The sequence below is a fragment of the Bos indicus genome, chromosome 4 (assembly GCF_029378745.1).
Source record: "Bos indicus isolate NIAB-ARS_2022 breed Sahiwal x Tharparkar chromosome 4, NIAB-ARS_B.indTharparkar_mat_pri_1.0, whole genome shotgun sequence".
NCBI classification, from domain to species: Eukaryota; Metazoa; Chordata; class Mammalia; order Artiodactyla; family Bovidae; genus Bos; species Bos indicus.
Window position 1 is genome coordinate 51581335 of NC_091763.1, and position 13744 is coordinate 51595078.

General features: G+C 39.6%; 1 protein-coding gene across 8 annotated transcripts in view; it reads right to left on the minus strand.

Annotated features, from left to right (window-relative positions):
• Positions 1-13744, minus strand: part of ST7 (suppression of tumorigenicity 7) — a 268621-nt gene that overhangs the window by 60245 nt on the left and 194632 nt on the right. For all 8 annotated transcript variants that reach the window (XM_019958716.2, XM_019958718.2, XM_019958714.2 and 5 more), the window contains one exon: positions 5689-5803. In XM_019958716.2, coding sequence (XP_019814275.1) covers positions 5689-5803 — 115 coding nt within the window. The remainder of the gene's footprint in view (positions 1-5688; positions 5804-13744) is intronic.

The window sequence follows — 13744 nt, forward strand, 5'->3', positions numbered from 1 at the left end:
TTTTAGAGATAAAACTAAGTGTTTCCATTCTTATTAAATATCTACACACATGTCCTATTTTATTGTTCAGTCACTCAGTCATGTCCTACTTTTTGTGACCCCATGGACTGCAGCACACCAGGCCTCCCTGTCCATCACCATCTCCCGGAGTTTGCTCAAACTCTTGTCCATTGAGTCAGTGATGCCACCCAGCCATCTCATCTTCTGTAGTCCCCTTTTCCTCCTGCTTTCAATCTTTCCCAGCAATGGGGTCTTTTCCAATGAGTCAGTTCACATGTCCTGTTAGATGTATAATGAATTTTAACAAGAGGCTATAACAGTTTTTAGGGGAAACAAGACAGGGCTCTTCTGCTCTCATTTTAATTGACATTTTATATACGGTTTTCCATTTGAACAAAATGGGTTGAGAAGAGTGGTGAAGTTCAGGAGTGGTCCTCTTGTCTCTTTATAATGGTTAATAGTTACTGAATTCTTATTGTGTGCCCCATACTTTTCTAAACACTGTTGTTTAGTCGCTAAGTCATGTCTGACTCTTTTGTGACTCTACGGAATGTAGCCCACCTGGCTCCTCTGTTCATGGGATTTCCCAAGTAAGAACACTGGAGTGGATTGTCATTTCCGTCTCCAGGGGTTCTTCCCAACCCAAGGATCAAACCAGCATCTCCTGCACTGGCAGATACATTCTTTATTACTGAGCCACCATTGATTAAATGCTTTAATCCTCACAACAAATTACCAGCTGTGTGATCTTGGGCAAGTTGCTTAGGCTTTCTAAGTCTTGATTCCATTTCCAGAGAAAGAAATGGAAGTTCAGAAGGTTAAGTGATTTGCTTAAGTTCATTCTCACATCCATGAGATGTGAGAGTTGGACCATAAAGAAAGCTGAGTGCCTAAAAATTAATGCTTTTGAACTGTGAAGTTGGAGAAGACTCTTGAGAGTCCCTGGGACTACAGGGAGATCAAACCAGTCAATACTAAAGGAGATCAACCCTGACCATTCATTGGAAGGACTGATGCTGAAGCTGAAGTTCCAATACTTTGGCCACCTGATGCAAAGGGCGGACTCATTGGAAAAGATCCTGATGCTGGGAAAGACTGAAGGCAGGAGCAGAAGGGGATAGCAGAAGACAAGATGGTTGGATGGCATCACCGACTCAATGGACATGAGTTTGAGCAAGCTCCGGGAGTTGGTAATGGACAGGGAAGCCTGGTGTCCATGGGGTCCCTGCAGTCCATGGGGTCACAAAGAGTCAGACAAAACTGAGAGACTGAACTGAACTAAGTTCACTCAGCCAGTGAAAGGCAGAGCTGGGCTTGCTCTCAGCAGGCTGGCACCAGGGCTAGTCCTCTGCCCCACCACCAGGACTGCCTTGGGTATCCTCAGGAGTTACTAACTAAAGACAGAGCTAGGTACTCCCAAAGGAAATGCTCACAAAGGGAGCACTCAAATTCATATTCACTTGCTTTGTGAGATTCTTCTAAAATTCAAATGCGCAAATGATAATGAATAAGAAACGCATGAATTCTTTTCCTCATTCCCACCCTAATCTTCAGACTTAAGCTTTCAAGCTAGGTGGCCTATAAACATCTTTGAAAGGCAATCCAAAGCTTGTAACAACTTTCTCAATGGCTTCATATAGAAGGTTCTGATGACCTTATGATCTTAAAAACATTGTCTTTATAGCTAATGTATGACTGAAAAAAAAAAAGATAAATTAAAATTAAATGAACACCATACATCAAATCCCTTTTGTGACTAATGAAATCAGGAACAAGGTGATTGGAGATGGTTTCAGAAAGATAGACAAATACAGATATGCCCAATTCTCAAGGAATAATTTTTTAAAAATCTTAAAAGACAATTTGGCATCACTGAAATTCTGCACCATGGCTCCAGCCTGCCTAATTCATTCTTTATAAGAGGAGGGAGAAAAAGAAAGTCACTTCAACGAGGCTTACGTTTATGAAAAACACATGGACTCTTAAAGCCAGCTAGACCTGAATTTGCATCTCAGTTCTGCAGTTTTGCAGTTTTCAAGGAATGTAGTTTTGAAAGTTACTTAAATTTACAAGCCTCAGCTTTGCATCTGATAAAACAGAATACCTTCTTGCAAGGTATACCTACCTTCTTGCAAGGACATTGTAAGGGTTATAGGTAATGTGTATAATTGGAACCAATGATAACAACAAGAAGAGTGTTAATAGAAACAATTAAATATACTGCCAACAGCAGAGACAGTGGAAGTGGGATGATGGTTAAGGGCATGGGCCTGGGGTCAGATGACCTCAGTTTATTCTTGCTTTCCTTTCCTCGTAGAATTCACATCATATCGAACAAAGGCTGTTCTAAGTTTCTCTCTTTGCCCTCACAACATAATATCTCCATGGTTTTACTGTGACATCTTAGGCTCTTCACTTGAATAAGTTACTTAACTCCTTTCTGTACCAGTTACCACAGCTGTAAAATGGGCTAATAATAGTATCTACCTCATATGCTGTGGCAAGAATAAATGAGTCCAGTCCATCCACGCCAAGCTTAGGATCATGTCTGACTGTGACACATCATAAGAACTCAATGTTAGCTGCTGCTGTTTTTTCAGTCATTATATGAAAGACCCTCCAAAACCAACACCAACCACCTGGATAAAAATTGCTCACCCATAATGTTGGTTAACAGATTGAAACTAGAAGACCATGAAAATTCCTGAGGATGGCAAGACAGCATTTCAGACTAATGGCTGGAATAACATAAGATCAAAAGCCATCTGAAGGGAAAAGTAAAAATTAGATTGCAGTTTACAAGGAGGGGTGACTAGTTAACTGGTAATCCCTACTTGGAATCCAGGCTTGCCAAAGGGCTTCCCTATAAAAGAACTTTGTAAATGTCATTTTAAAAAGTCAAAGCAAAAAAAAAAAAAATAGAAGTGAAGAAGAATAAGAATGAGGCAAAGGGAATATATGCCGCCTTCCTCCTTTCCTCAGAACATGCTGTGTTTTTTTCCCCTGTGCTTTGCCATATTTCTAAATCCTTTTTGCAAAGGTCAGAGAAGCAGCAACAATCCCATTGTGTCACTTCCCCTCATACTACTTAAAAAAATTCAGCCACCTAGCAAATGTAATAAAGAAGGATTGCTGTACCCATAAAACATCCAAGAAACAGCTACCCAACCAGAGCATTCCGATTTGCAAAGATAACATCTAATCCTGCTGCTCTGGGTGTGGCTCGATGGTGAGGGATGGGGAGGCTGGGGTTCAAAGCGCTGTCTCCAGCATCTCACAGATTACATTGATGACATCAGAACCAGGGTGAAGAGCAGGGCGCCCCAATTGCTGTCTGTACTCCAAGCCCTCTGAAGCTTCCACTTCCTCACACAGAGCAAGAAAATTGGATAAGAACTGGGTCGAGGGCCTTTGGGTCTCAAGGAAAAGCTGCAGGGATGAGCCGGAAAGAGCCCATTTTCTGGTCCGGGGAGAAGAAGACAAGGCATGTTTTTAATAGTCTGGTGTGGCTGCAGCTCACTCCTCGAGAACAGTAACTTCAGCAGCCACTTCATTATATTTCTACTGTAAATGACACAGGCCTGAGCCAAGTCTGAGCCAAAACACCCTCCAGGATTCAGCTGGGGTTAGGTCATCTGCAGCGGATTGACCACTGCTGAACTCTAAACCCCTAACGAGGCATCTCAGCAACAGTATGTGTCCTGCCACTAATGAGGCTCTTTTTCCATGAATAATGAGAAAGAACATCATCTCTGTTGCCAGGTACAAACATAAACAAAGCTCAACACAGGGCTTTGGTATAGTGAGTTTGTCCATTTGCAACAAAGGAATTTAGCAAAGTGAGAGCCAAGTTTTAGTGGAGGGTGGGACAGGCTCTTGTAACAAATAATGTGAACATATGTTATCAGAATCTAATAAATCAGCTTTCAGTTGTTGTGGCATGGAGACTGTGCAATGGGATAGAGACAGACGACAGAAAGCTCCAAATGAGTTCACTGCTTTATTTTACAATCAGTCTTGTAACACAAAGCTGATGATTTCTGTAATGAACTGAGATCTTCATGAAAGGAGCCTTAGGAGAGACCTGAGATCCCAAAGGCTCTATCGGCTAAACCTTTTCTCACGCCTTGATGTAGCAGGCTGAGTGCAGGCTGACTCTGGGGATGAGAACACTGAAGCCTTGCCATGACACTGCTGGCTTTGAGGTACTTTGTGGAAGGCGCATGACCACCTGAATCCATGTGCTGGGTTTCTTAGGTACCAAAAGGCCCTCAATGTACCACGAGCATTCTGCCTCTAAGGTAGTCTCCTGGCTTAGACTCCCAAGGTCAGCCCAACAGTGAGATTCCAGCATATAAACAGAGAACAAAAGTGAGCTGACATGAAGGCCAAACAGTCTTTATTTCGTTTACTGTAAAGTGTGCCACATTTTTCTCTCTTTCTAAAATCAGTTCCATACTAGGTAGCATGTATTTTCTTACACAGGGTGCTCATGTTTGCACAGGCCAAGCGGTGCCATCACTGACTAAGGGCTTTTAGTTTGCATCAGTCTGAGCAAGAATTAACAGTAAAACAAAATGAAAACAGTCTCACGATGCCTCAGTTCCTCCAGCTGCAGAGGGTAACAACTCTAACCTATTTCAGATATACCTTTTGAGGAACTGTGTGTCAAAAATAAGACTCAAATAGTATAGCTGGCTCTATATGTTTGATGAATTGCTAGAAATTTTGACCTCAATAATTCTTTTTTCATGGAAAGGCATTTTATTTTAAATATAGCAGTGTGAACATGTCAATAATTCTTTAAATGTACTAAAAATGCTTACTTAATAAAGAATATTTTATAAAGTAAAAAAAAATCATGTAACATAAACAATCACTTCCTAACATCCATTTTATAAGCAAATATATTTATTTTGGGGAGAGAGTTAATGGGACATGGTATGAGTTAATGGCAGAATGGTATGAAATTCTGCAGAGATTCTAGCAGCTAATTATGTAGAAAATTGTGTATAATTAATCAAATAGTAAATTCAAAGACAATGGCAATTGAGAAGATTTTTCAAATATCTGGGTGGTATCAGCTTATTTTTCTGGTTTATTAAGAAAAGCAAAATAAAATAAGCTCATGGGTGAGTAGGTTAGAATGGCAAAGGGACTGCAAAGGCTTTCATGTGAAGAAATGGGAGTTTTTCTGCTAAAAAAGAGAAGACCTGGGGTGAAGGGGCCATGATTTCATCTTCAAACATTACTGAACTGTCACAAGTTTTGTAGCAGAAACTACCAGCTGTTTTTGGTGAAGGAAATGGCAACTCATTTCAGTATTCCTGCCTGAGAAATACCATGGATAGAGGAGTCTGGCGGGCTACAGTCCATAAGGTTGCAAAGATTCAAACACGACTTAGCAGCTAAACAACAAGAAAACCCAGCTGTTCTATTGCTTCAAAGATCTACATGACCAACAGGTAGTGGTCACAGCCAACCAGTGAGGGGTCAGCGCTGTTCCTACAGGGCACGTGCTGCCCGCAGAGGTTCTGAGTGATTCCTGACCACGGAAATCAGGTGGAAATTCATAAGACAATAGTTAGCACAGTGCTGTGCTATTTGAAATGATCCTTCTCATCTAATCATTGAAACACATCAAGAAGAGAGGAATACTCAAGTAGATAAAAGTACCCAAGGACTTACCGTCATACTTTGCTAAGACTGCCTGAACATCAGCATATGCTTGTAGTTCCAGGAGAGCCTCTAAAAGGTTTTCATGGATGTTGAACATGCTCAGGAGAGGGAACTCCTTCATTAACTAGGAAAGAAGAAATCAAGGGAAAATTAATATGTTTCTTATTTTTTAAGGTATAACTGAGTTATTTATATACTATATATAAAAGTATAGTATATTTTTTAGAAGTACAAGTAATACTAAATTACAAGCATTCACATCAATTATTATGTTGTAAAGCATTAAACGCTTAAATTTTTTCATGCTATTTTTGGGAACAGCAACTTTGAATTTGTGAGAATCTAAGGTGGGAGAAAAATCCAAAAGTGAGGAGTTTTATGAACACTGAGGAAGATGCTTACAGGCAGTATGAATGTTAAAATGCCTTTAAGGCCAAATAAGGTGAAGGTGGAAAACTATCTCCTAGTTGTTAACAGTTAGCAGTTCTGGATGGAAGCCAGAGGGTAGAAGGAGAAGCAAAAGGCATTGCTCTTTTGAGCAGCCTGATAGCCAAGTTAAAGACAAAAAGTAGGAAAATAACTAGAAGGTGATATGTGTTGAGAAAATTTGCAGGTAGACAGAGAATGGTAGTAAAAGAAGATGTTAAGGAGTTTCTGCCTGTTGGTCTTAATAAAACAGGAGTCAAGATTATTTTTCGAGACTGAGGGAACAGGTGACAGGGAGGAAGTAGGAAGATGGCGGTCAAAGTGTGGAACAATCAAGGATTCCAGAGGCTGTCTTGGGACCCCAACAGACTGGAGACCACGGATTTAGAGAGCACAATTGGCACCGTTGTCAAGTTTCAGCTGACAGGGCTCAGCAGCCCAGGGACAGTGGCAAAGATGTCAAATGATAAGGTTGAGCCTGGGAAAACTGAATTAGATTCAATGAAAAGTCAAGGAGCAAGAGAACAGGCTAGAATGGTGAAGGAATGATTAAAGGAAAGGCTCAGGTTCTAGACAGCATAAAGAGGAAGAGAGGTCCAAAGGGAGTTAAAAAATATGATAATGAATGTCATTGGGAAACAAAGAGAAAGAAGAAAGGACGTGACCAAGAATTTCAGAGTAAAATCTTATCCTCAAGAAAGGTAAATCTCACCTTAAGGAGAAGACAACCAGGTTCTTTACAAAGCAAAGTCACACACGCACATATATACGTGTGTAAGTAAGTAATGATGTATTCATATATGTGTATGTATCATGACCCAGATAATCATGGTGGTGTGATCAACTCACCTACAGCCAGACATCCTGGAATGTGAGGTCAAGTGGGCCTTAGAAAGCATCACAAAGAACAAAGCTAGTGGAGGTGATGGAATTCCAGTTGAGCTATTTCAAATCCTGAAAGATGATGCTGTGAAAGTGCTGCACTCAATATGCAAACAAATTTGGAAAACATAGCAGTGGCCACAGGACTAGAAGAGGTCAGTTTTCATTCCAATCCAAAAGAAAGGCAATGCCAAAGAATGCTCAAACTACCGCACAGTTGCACTCATCTCACACGCTAGCAAAGTAATGCTCAAAATTCTCCAAGCCAGGCTTCAGCAATACATGAACCGTAACTTCCAGATGTTCAAGCTGGATTTAGAAAAGGCAGAGGAACTACAGATCAAATTGCCAACATCCACTGGATCATTGAAAAAGCAAGAGAGTTCCAGAACAACATCTATTTCTGCTTTATTGACTATGCCAAAGCCTTTGACTGTGTGGATCACAATAAACTCTGGAAAATTCTTCAAGATATGGGAATACCAGACCACCTGACCTTCCTCTTGAGAAACCTATATGCTGGTCAGGAAGCAACAGTTAGAACTGGACAAGGAACAACAGACTGGTTCCAAATAGGAAAAGGAGTACGTCAAGGATGTATATTGTCACCCTGCTTATTTAACTTATATGCAGAGTACATCAGGAGAAATGCTGGGCTGGAAGGAATCAAGATTGCCAGGAGAAATAGCAATAACCTCAGATATGCAGATGACACCACCCTTATGGCAGAAAGTGAAGAAGAACTGAAAAGCCTCTTGATGAAAGGGAAAGAGGAGAGTGAAAAAGTTGGCTTAAAGCTCAACATTCAGAAAACGAAGATCATGGCATCTGGTCCCATCACTTCATGGCAAAATAGATGGGGAAACAGTGGAAACAGTGTCAGACTTTATTTTGGGGGGCTCCAAAATCACTGCAGATGGTGACTGCAGCCATGAAATTAAAAGACGCTTACTCCTTGGAAGAAAAGTTATGACCAAACTAGATAGCATATTAAAAGGCAGAGACATTACTTTGCCAACAAAGGTACATCTAGTCAAGGCTATGGTTTTTCCAGTGGTCATGTATGGATGTGAGAGTTGGACTATGAAGAAAGCTGAGTGGCAAAGAATTGATGCTTTTGAACTGTGGTGTTGGAGAAGACTCTTGAGATTCCCTTGGACTGCAAGGAGATCCAACCAGTCCATCCTAAAGGAGATCAGTCCTGGGTGTTCATTGGAAGGACTGATGCTGAAGCTGAAACTCCAATACTTTGGCCACCTCATGCAAAGAGTTGACTCATTGGAAAAGACCCTGATGCTGGGAGGGGTTGGGGGCAGGAGCAGAAGGGGACGACAGAGGATGAGACAGCTGGATGGCATCACCAACCCGATGGACATGAGTTTGGGTAAACTCTGGGAGTTGGTGATGGACAGGGAGGCCTGGCGTGCTGGGATTCATGAGGTCGCGAAGAATCGGACACAACTGAGTGACTGAACTGAACTGTGCTTAGTCGCTCAGTCATGTCCTACTCTTTGCAATCCCATGGACTATAGCCCGCCAGGCTTCTCTGTTCATGGGGATTTTCCAGGCAAGAATACTGGAGTGGATTGCCATGCCTTCCTCCAGGGGATCTTCCCATCCCAGGGATCGAACCCAGGTCTCCCGCATTGCAGGCACTTTCTTTACTGCCTGAGCCACCAGGGAAGCCCGTATACATATATACCCTCTATTTAATTTACTAAATGGATAAGTGTTCTCTATTATAACACAGTGACCTTTAAAGAAGTAATACTTCTTTTTTCAATGTCATCATATTTAAAGCAATTGTGCTGAGAGAAATAATACCCCTCAACGTAGACAAATTTATTATTAAACAAGAAACCAGTGGAGACACTGCATTGACTATTCACTTATTCCAAGTTAGAAACCTTTGCAATATTGTTTTGTTTTTAAAAAATCCAAGAACTATTTAGCACATCTCTAAAAACAAATAATTTTCTGCAGCTTCAAGGCATCATATTACCAACAAATAATACCTATCAAAATGATTATGTCTTCAATAAGCCTGTCTAAACCCCCTAGAGACAGCCTGCAGTATTTCCACTGCTAGTAAAGGAAGTGAATAAGACTGTATCACACATTGTTGATGTTCTGCAACCAATAAAAGTATTACTTGTCTGGTTTATTCTGATTCTGGTTCACATCACTTTTTAATTTTTTTTCTCTTTCTAATTAGTGCTTGTTAGAATTAAATCTCTATCATTCAGCATTTGGCAATACAATAAAGATATTCTCTAAACTGCAACATTTAAACATTAACCATTTTTGATCAATTCTTTAGGTAGAGGTCAAACTTCAAGGACTCAAGTCATATTCTGTAATTTAACAACTGCAATTCCAAATACTAGTATGTTGAAGCTTAAAAACTGAAAGGGGAATCTAATTAAAATCTAACACATGTATGCCTATGGCCGATTCATGCTGATGTATGGCAGAGGCCATCACAATATTGTAAAGTAATTATTCTTCGATTAATATAAATAAATACATTTAAAAGATCCAATGAAACTCTGAGCAAACATGGAGGTCTGGGCTTGTTTAAATAGAACTCAAAGATGCTAGGAGTTTGGGCAGCAATGCTTTCACTGGATGCTTGGACAGAACATACCATGTCCAAAAAACAATCACCAATAAAAGAATTCTAAACATAGCAAATAGCAAATGTTGGAAAGGCAATTGAAGTCATATTACAATTTGGAAATCTAGCTTTGCTTCCTGAATATAAACAAGAAGAAATAGTGAACCTTCCACTGCCCCACTCACTCCAGTTATCACCTGACTTTCTCCAGCCTTTCACAACAGGCTTTCTTAGAGAAGAGCCATGAGTATTCCACTCCTTCCGCTCCCTTCACTCCTCACTGTAAGCTACAATCTGGCTTCCAGCCCCACAATTTCTCTGAATCTACTCATTCCACATTTCCAGGTGACTTAAATTGCTCCTGTGGACGCCCTCCAGTCCTTTTCTTGCTTGACCTCTGCAACATTTGACAGTTTGATGACTTCTTGAAACTCTTGTCTCTCTTGGCTTCCTCCATACCATTTTCTTCTGGTTTTCTTCATACTCATCTTATAGCTCCTTCACTAGTTTCCCCCTTTTCTGCTACTTAGGAGTAAGCTGTCTGCCTGGGTATGTCCCAAGTATTCTTTGCATAAACACACTGATCTCTAGGACACTTTCATGTCCGGGGTCTCAATACCACCACTTTTGTGGGGATGGCTCCCACATCCTCATATTCTGCTCTGACCTCTCTCCTAAGCCATTACATCAATTTATAAGCTCTCTCCCTGACAGTTTTACCCGATCCATCTAATACCAGGCTCATAAATTCCAAAGCCAACCCTTCAAACCTGTTCGTCCCCTTGGTATTTCCTATTTTGGAAAAGAACCATTAAGCCCTGCGTTAAGAATCTCTATGGCATGCCCACTATAGCCACCTCCTTAGAGATCTTTAAACCCCTGAATTAATATGTAAAAAAAAAAAAAAATGCTGGCAGCTTTCATCAAGTACAAAGAAAATTCTGTCATGCAAAAGAACAAACATAAAACAAACACACACTTTAAGAAACATTACTACTTCCTCTTTTCTCTGACCTTGCTACCAATAATTTAGTTTATGCTCTTATACTTGACCTAAATTGCTCAAATGGCATCTTTCCTCTGCCTGCTTCTGGAATCACCTTTTTCCAACCCACTCTTCACATTACTTTCATAACAGTTTTTCAAATAAACACACTTGAGTTCATCACAACCCTGCTTAAAAGGCAACCACTCATGTGGAAACAGGCAGATGTGAATACAAATTTACAAAGACTGTTTTTTACAACATTATTTACAGTGATGAAAAATGCAAGCAACTTAAAAATTTATGTATTATGAGATATTTACATAAAATAAGATATAGTCATCTTTGGGACTATAATATATAGTCATTAGTAGCTAAATTATCAAATAACTATTAATGGTATGGCCTGGGAAATGTAGACATGTGACATTACATTAGAAAAAGCAAGATACAAACAAAATTTGACAATAATATCAAGCTTTTCTTTTGTATCTACGCATAGAGACATACTTGGTTAGAAAGACACCAAAATGTTTTACTAGTAGTTATTTTCTGGTTAATGAGATTAAAGTGATTTTTATTGCTTCTTTCATATTTACCATAAGTTGTAATATTTTTAAAAGGAATATATGTACATTCTTTATATGGGGGTGGAAAAACTCTTTTTGAGAATATTGACTTCTCTGAAAACTATAAAACATTGAAAAAGGAAATTAAAGATGACTCAAAGAAATAGAAAAAATCCTATGCTCTTGGATTAAAAGAATTTATATTATTAAAATGGGCATATTACCAAAGCAATCTACAGTTTTAATGCAATCCTTATCATTACCCATGAAATTCTTCAGAGAACAAGAACAAAAATCCTAATATTTATATGGAACCACAAAAGACTCAGAATTGCTAAGGCAATCTGAGGAAGAACAAAGATGAAGGTCTAACCCTCCCAGACCTCAGACAATACTACAAGGCTACAATAATCAAAATAGCATGGTACTGGCACACAAGCAGAACAGAAAAGAGAGCCCAGAAATAAATCTACCCACCTGTGATCAATTAATCTTTGACAAAGGAGGCAAAAATATACAATGGGGAAAAGACAATCTCTTCAGCAAGAGGTGTTGGGAAAGTTGGAAAGCCACATGTAAATTAATGAAGTAAGAACACTCCTTCACATCATATACAAAAATAAACTCAAAATGGCTTAAAGACTTAAATATAGGACATGACACAAAAAACTCCTAAAAGAAAATATAGGCAGAATCTTCTCTGACATAAATTGTAGCAATGTCTTCTTAGGTCAGTCTCCCAAGGCAACAAAAATAAAAGCAAAAATTTTTAAATGGGATCTTGAACTTAGAAGTTTCTGCACAGCAAAAATCATCAACAGAACAAAAAGACAACATATGGAATGGGAGAAAAAATATTTGCAAACAGCGCAACTGACAAGGTCTTAATTTCTAAGTTACACAATGAGCTCATACAGCTCATTATCAAAAAAATAAACAACCCAATCAAAATATGAGCAGAAGACCTAAATAGACATTTCTCCAAAGAAGACATACAGATGGCTAAGCACATGAAAAAATGCTCAACATTGTTATTATGCTGCTGCTGCTGCTAAGTCGCTTCAGTCGTGTCCGACTCTGTGCGACCCCGTAAGACAGCAGCCCACCATGCTCCCCCGTCCCTGGGATTCTCCAGGCAAGAACACTGGAGTGGGTTGCCATTTCCTTCTCCAATGCAGGAAAGTGAAAAGTGAAAGGGAAGTCGCTCAGTCCTGTCTGACTCTTAGCCACCACATGGACTGCAGCCCACCAGGCTCCTCCATCCATGGGATTTTCCAGGCAATGGAAACTAATCAAAACTACAATGAGATATCACCTCATACCAGTCAGAATGGCCATCATCAAAATGTCGACAAATAATAAATGCTGGAGAAGGTGTAGAGAAAAGGAAACCCTCCTACATCATTGGTGATAATGTAAATTGGTACAGCCACTATGGAGACCAGTATGGAGGTTCCTTCAAAAACTAAAAACAGGGTTGCCAATAAGATCCAGCAATCTCATTCTTGGGCACTGATCTGGAAGAGATGAAAACACTAATTCAAAAAAATACATGCACCCCCATGTTCGCATCCTGGTGACTCAGATGGTAAAACATCTGCCTATGATGTAGGAGACCTGGGTTTGATCCCTGGGTCAGGAAGATCTCCTGGAGAAGGGAATGGCAACCAGTATTCTTGCATGGAGAATTCCATGGACCAAGGAGCCTGGTGGCTACAGTCCAGGGCGTTGCAAAGACTCGGACACAATTGAGCAATCAACACTTTCACGTCAGTTTCCATGTTCATAGCAGCACTATTTACAAGGCCAAGACATGGAAACAACTTAAGTGTCCATCATCAGTTGAGTGGATAAAGAAGATGTGGTCCATATATACAATGGAACTTTACTCAGCCATAAAATAAAAAGAATGAAATAATGTCCTTTGCAGAAACATGGACAGACCTAGAGATTAACATACTAAGAAAAGCAAGTCAAACAAAGAAAGACAAATTTCACATGATATCATGTGGAACATAAAAAATGGTCCAAATGAACTTATTTACAAAACAGACTCATGTGGTTAACCAAAGGGGAAAAGAGGGAGGAGGGATAAATTAAGAGTTTGGGACTAACAGATATACACTACTATATATATAAAAGATATATAACAAGGACCTACTATAAAATAGATATACAACAAGGACCTACTGTACAGCCTAGGGAACTATATTTAATATCTTATAATAACCTATAATGAAAAAGAATCTAGAAAAGAATATGTATAAGCATATTTTCACATATATATGTATATATGTTCCTCTACCATTTAAAACCTTCCAGTGACTGTGCATAAACTGCATCTTGTAAAATGTATAGCTAGAACTCATATGCTTTGACTCAAGATAAGGAAGAATTTTCTTAGAGTTGTCAGAAAATGAACAGATGGTCTATAGAAGTCTCCATCACTGAAATTTCGTAGCGAGAGAGAGGCTGCTCACTGGGCAGGGATGATCAAGATGGAGGACATTTTAAATCCTCTAATTGCAAGGGAAAATGCCCCAGCTCCAAAGCATAACTTTCAGGCTCTCCCTCAGCTTAGTGCCA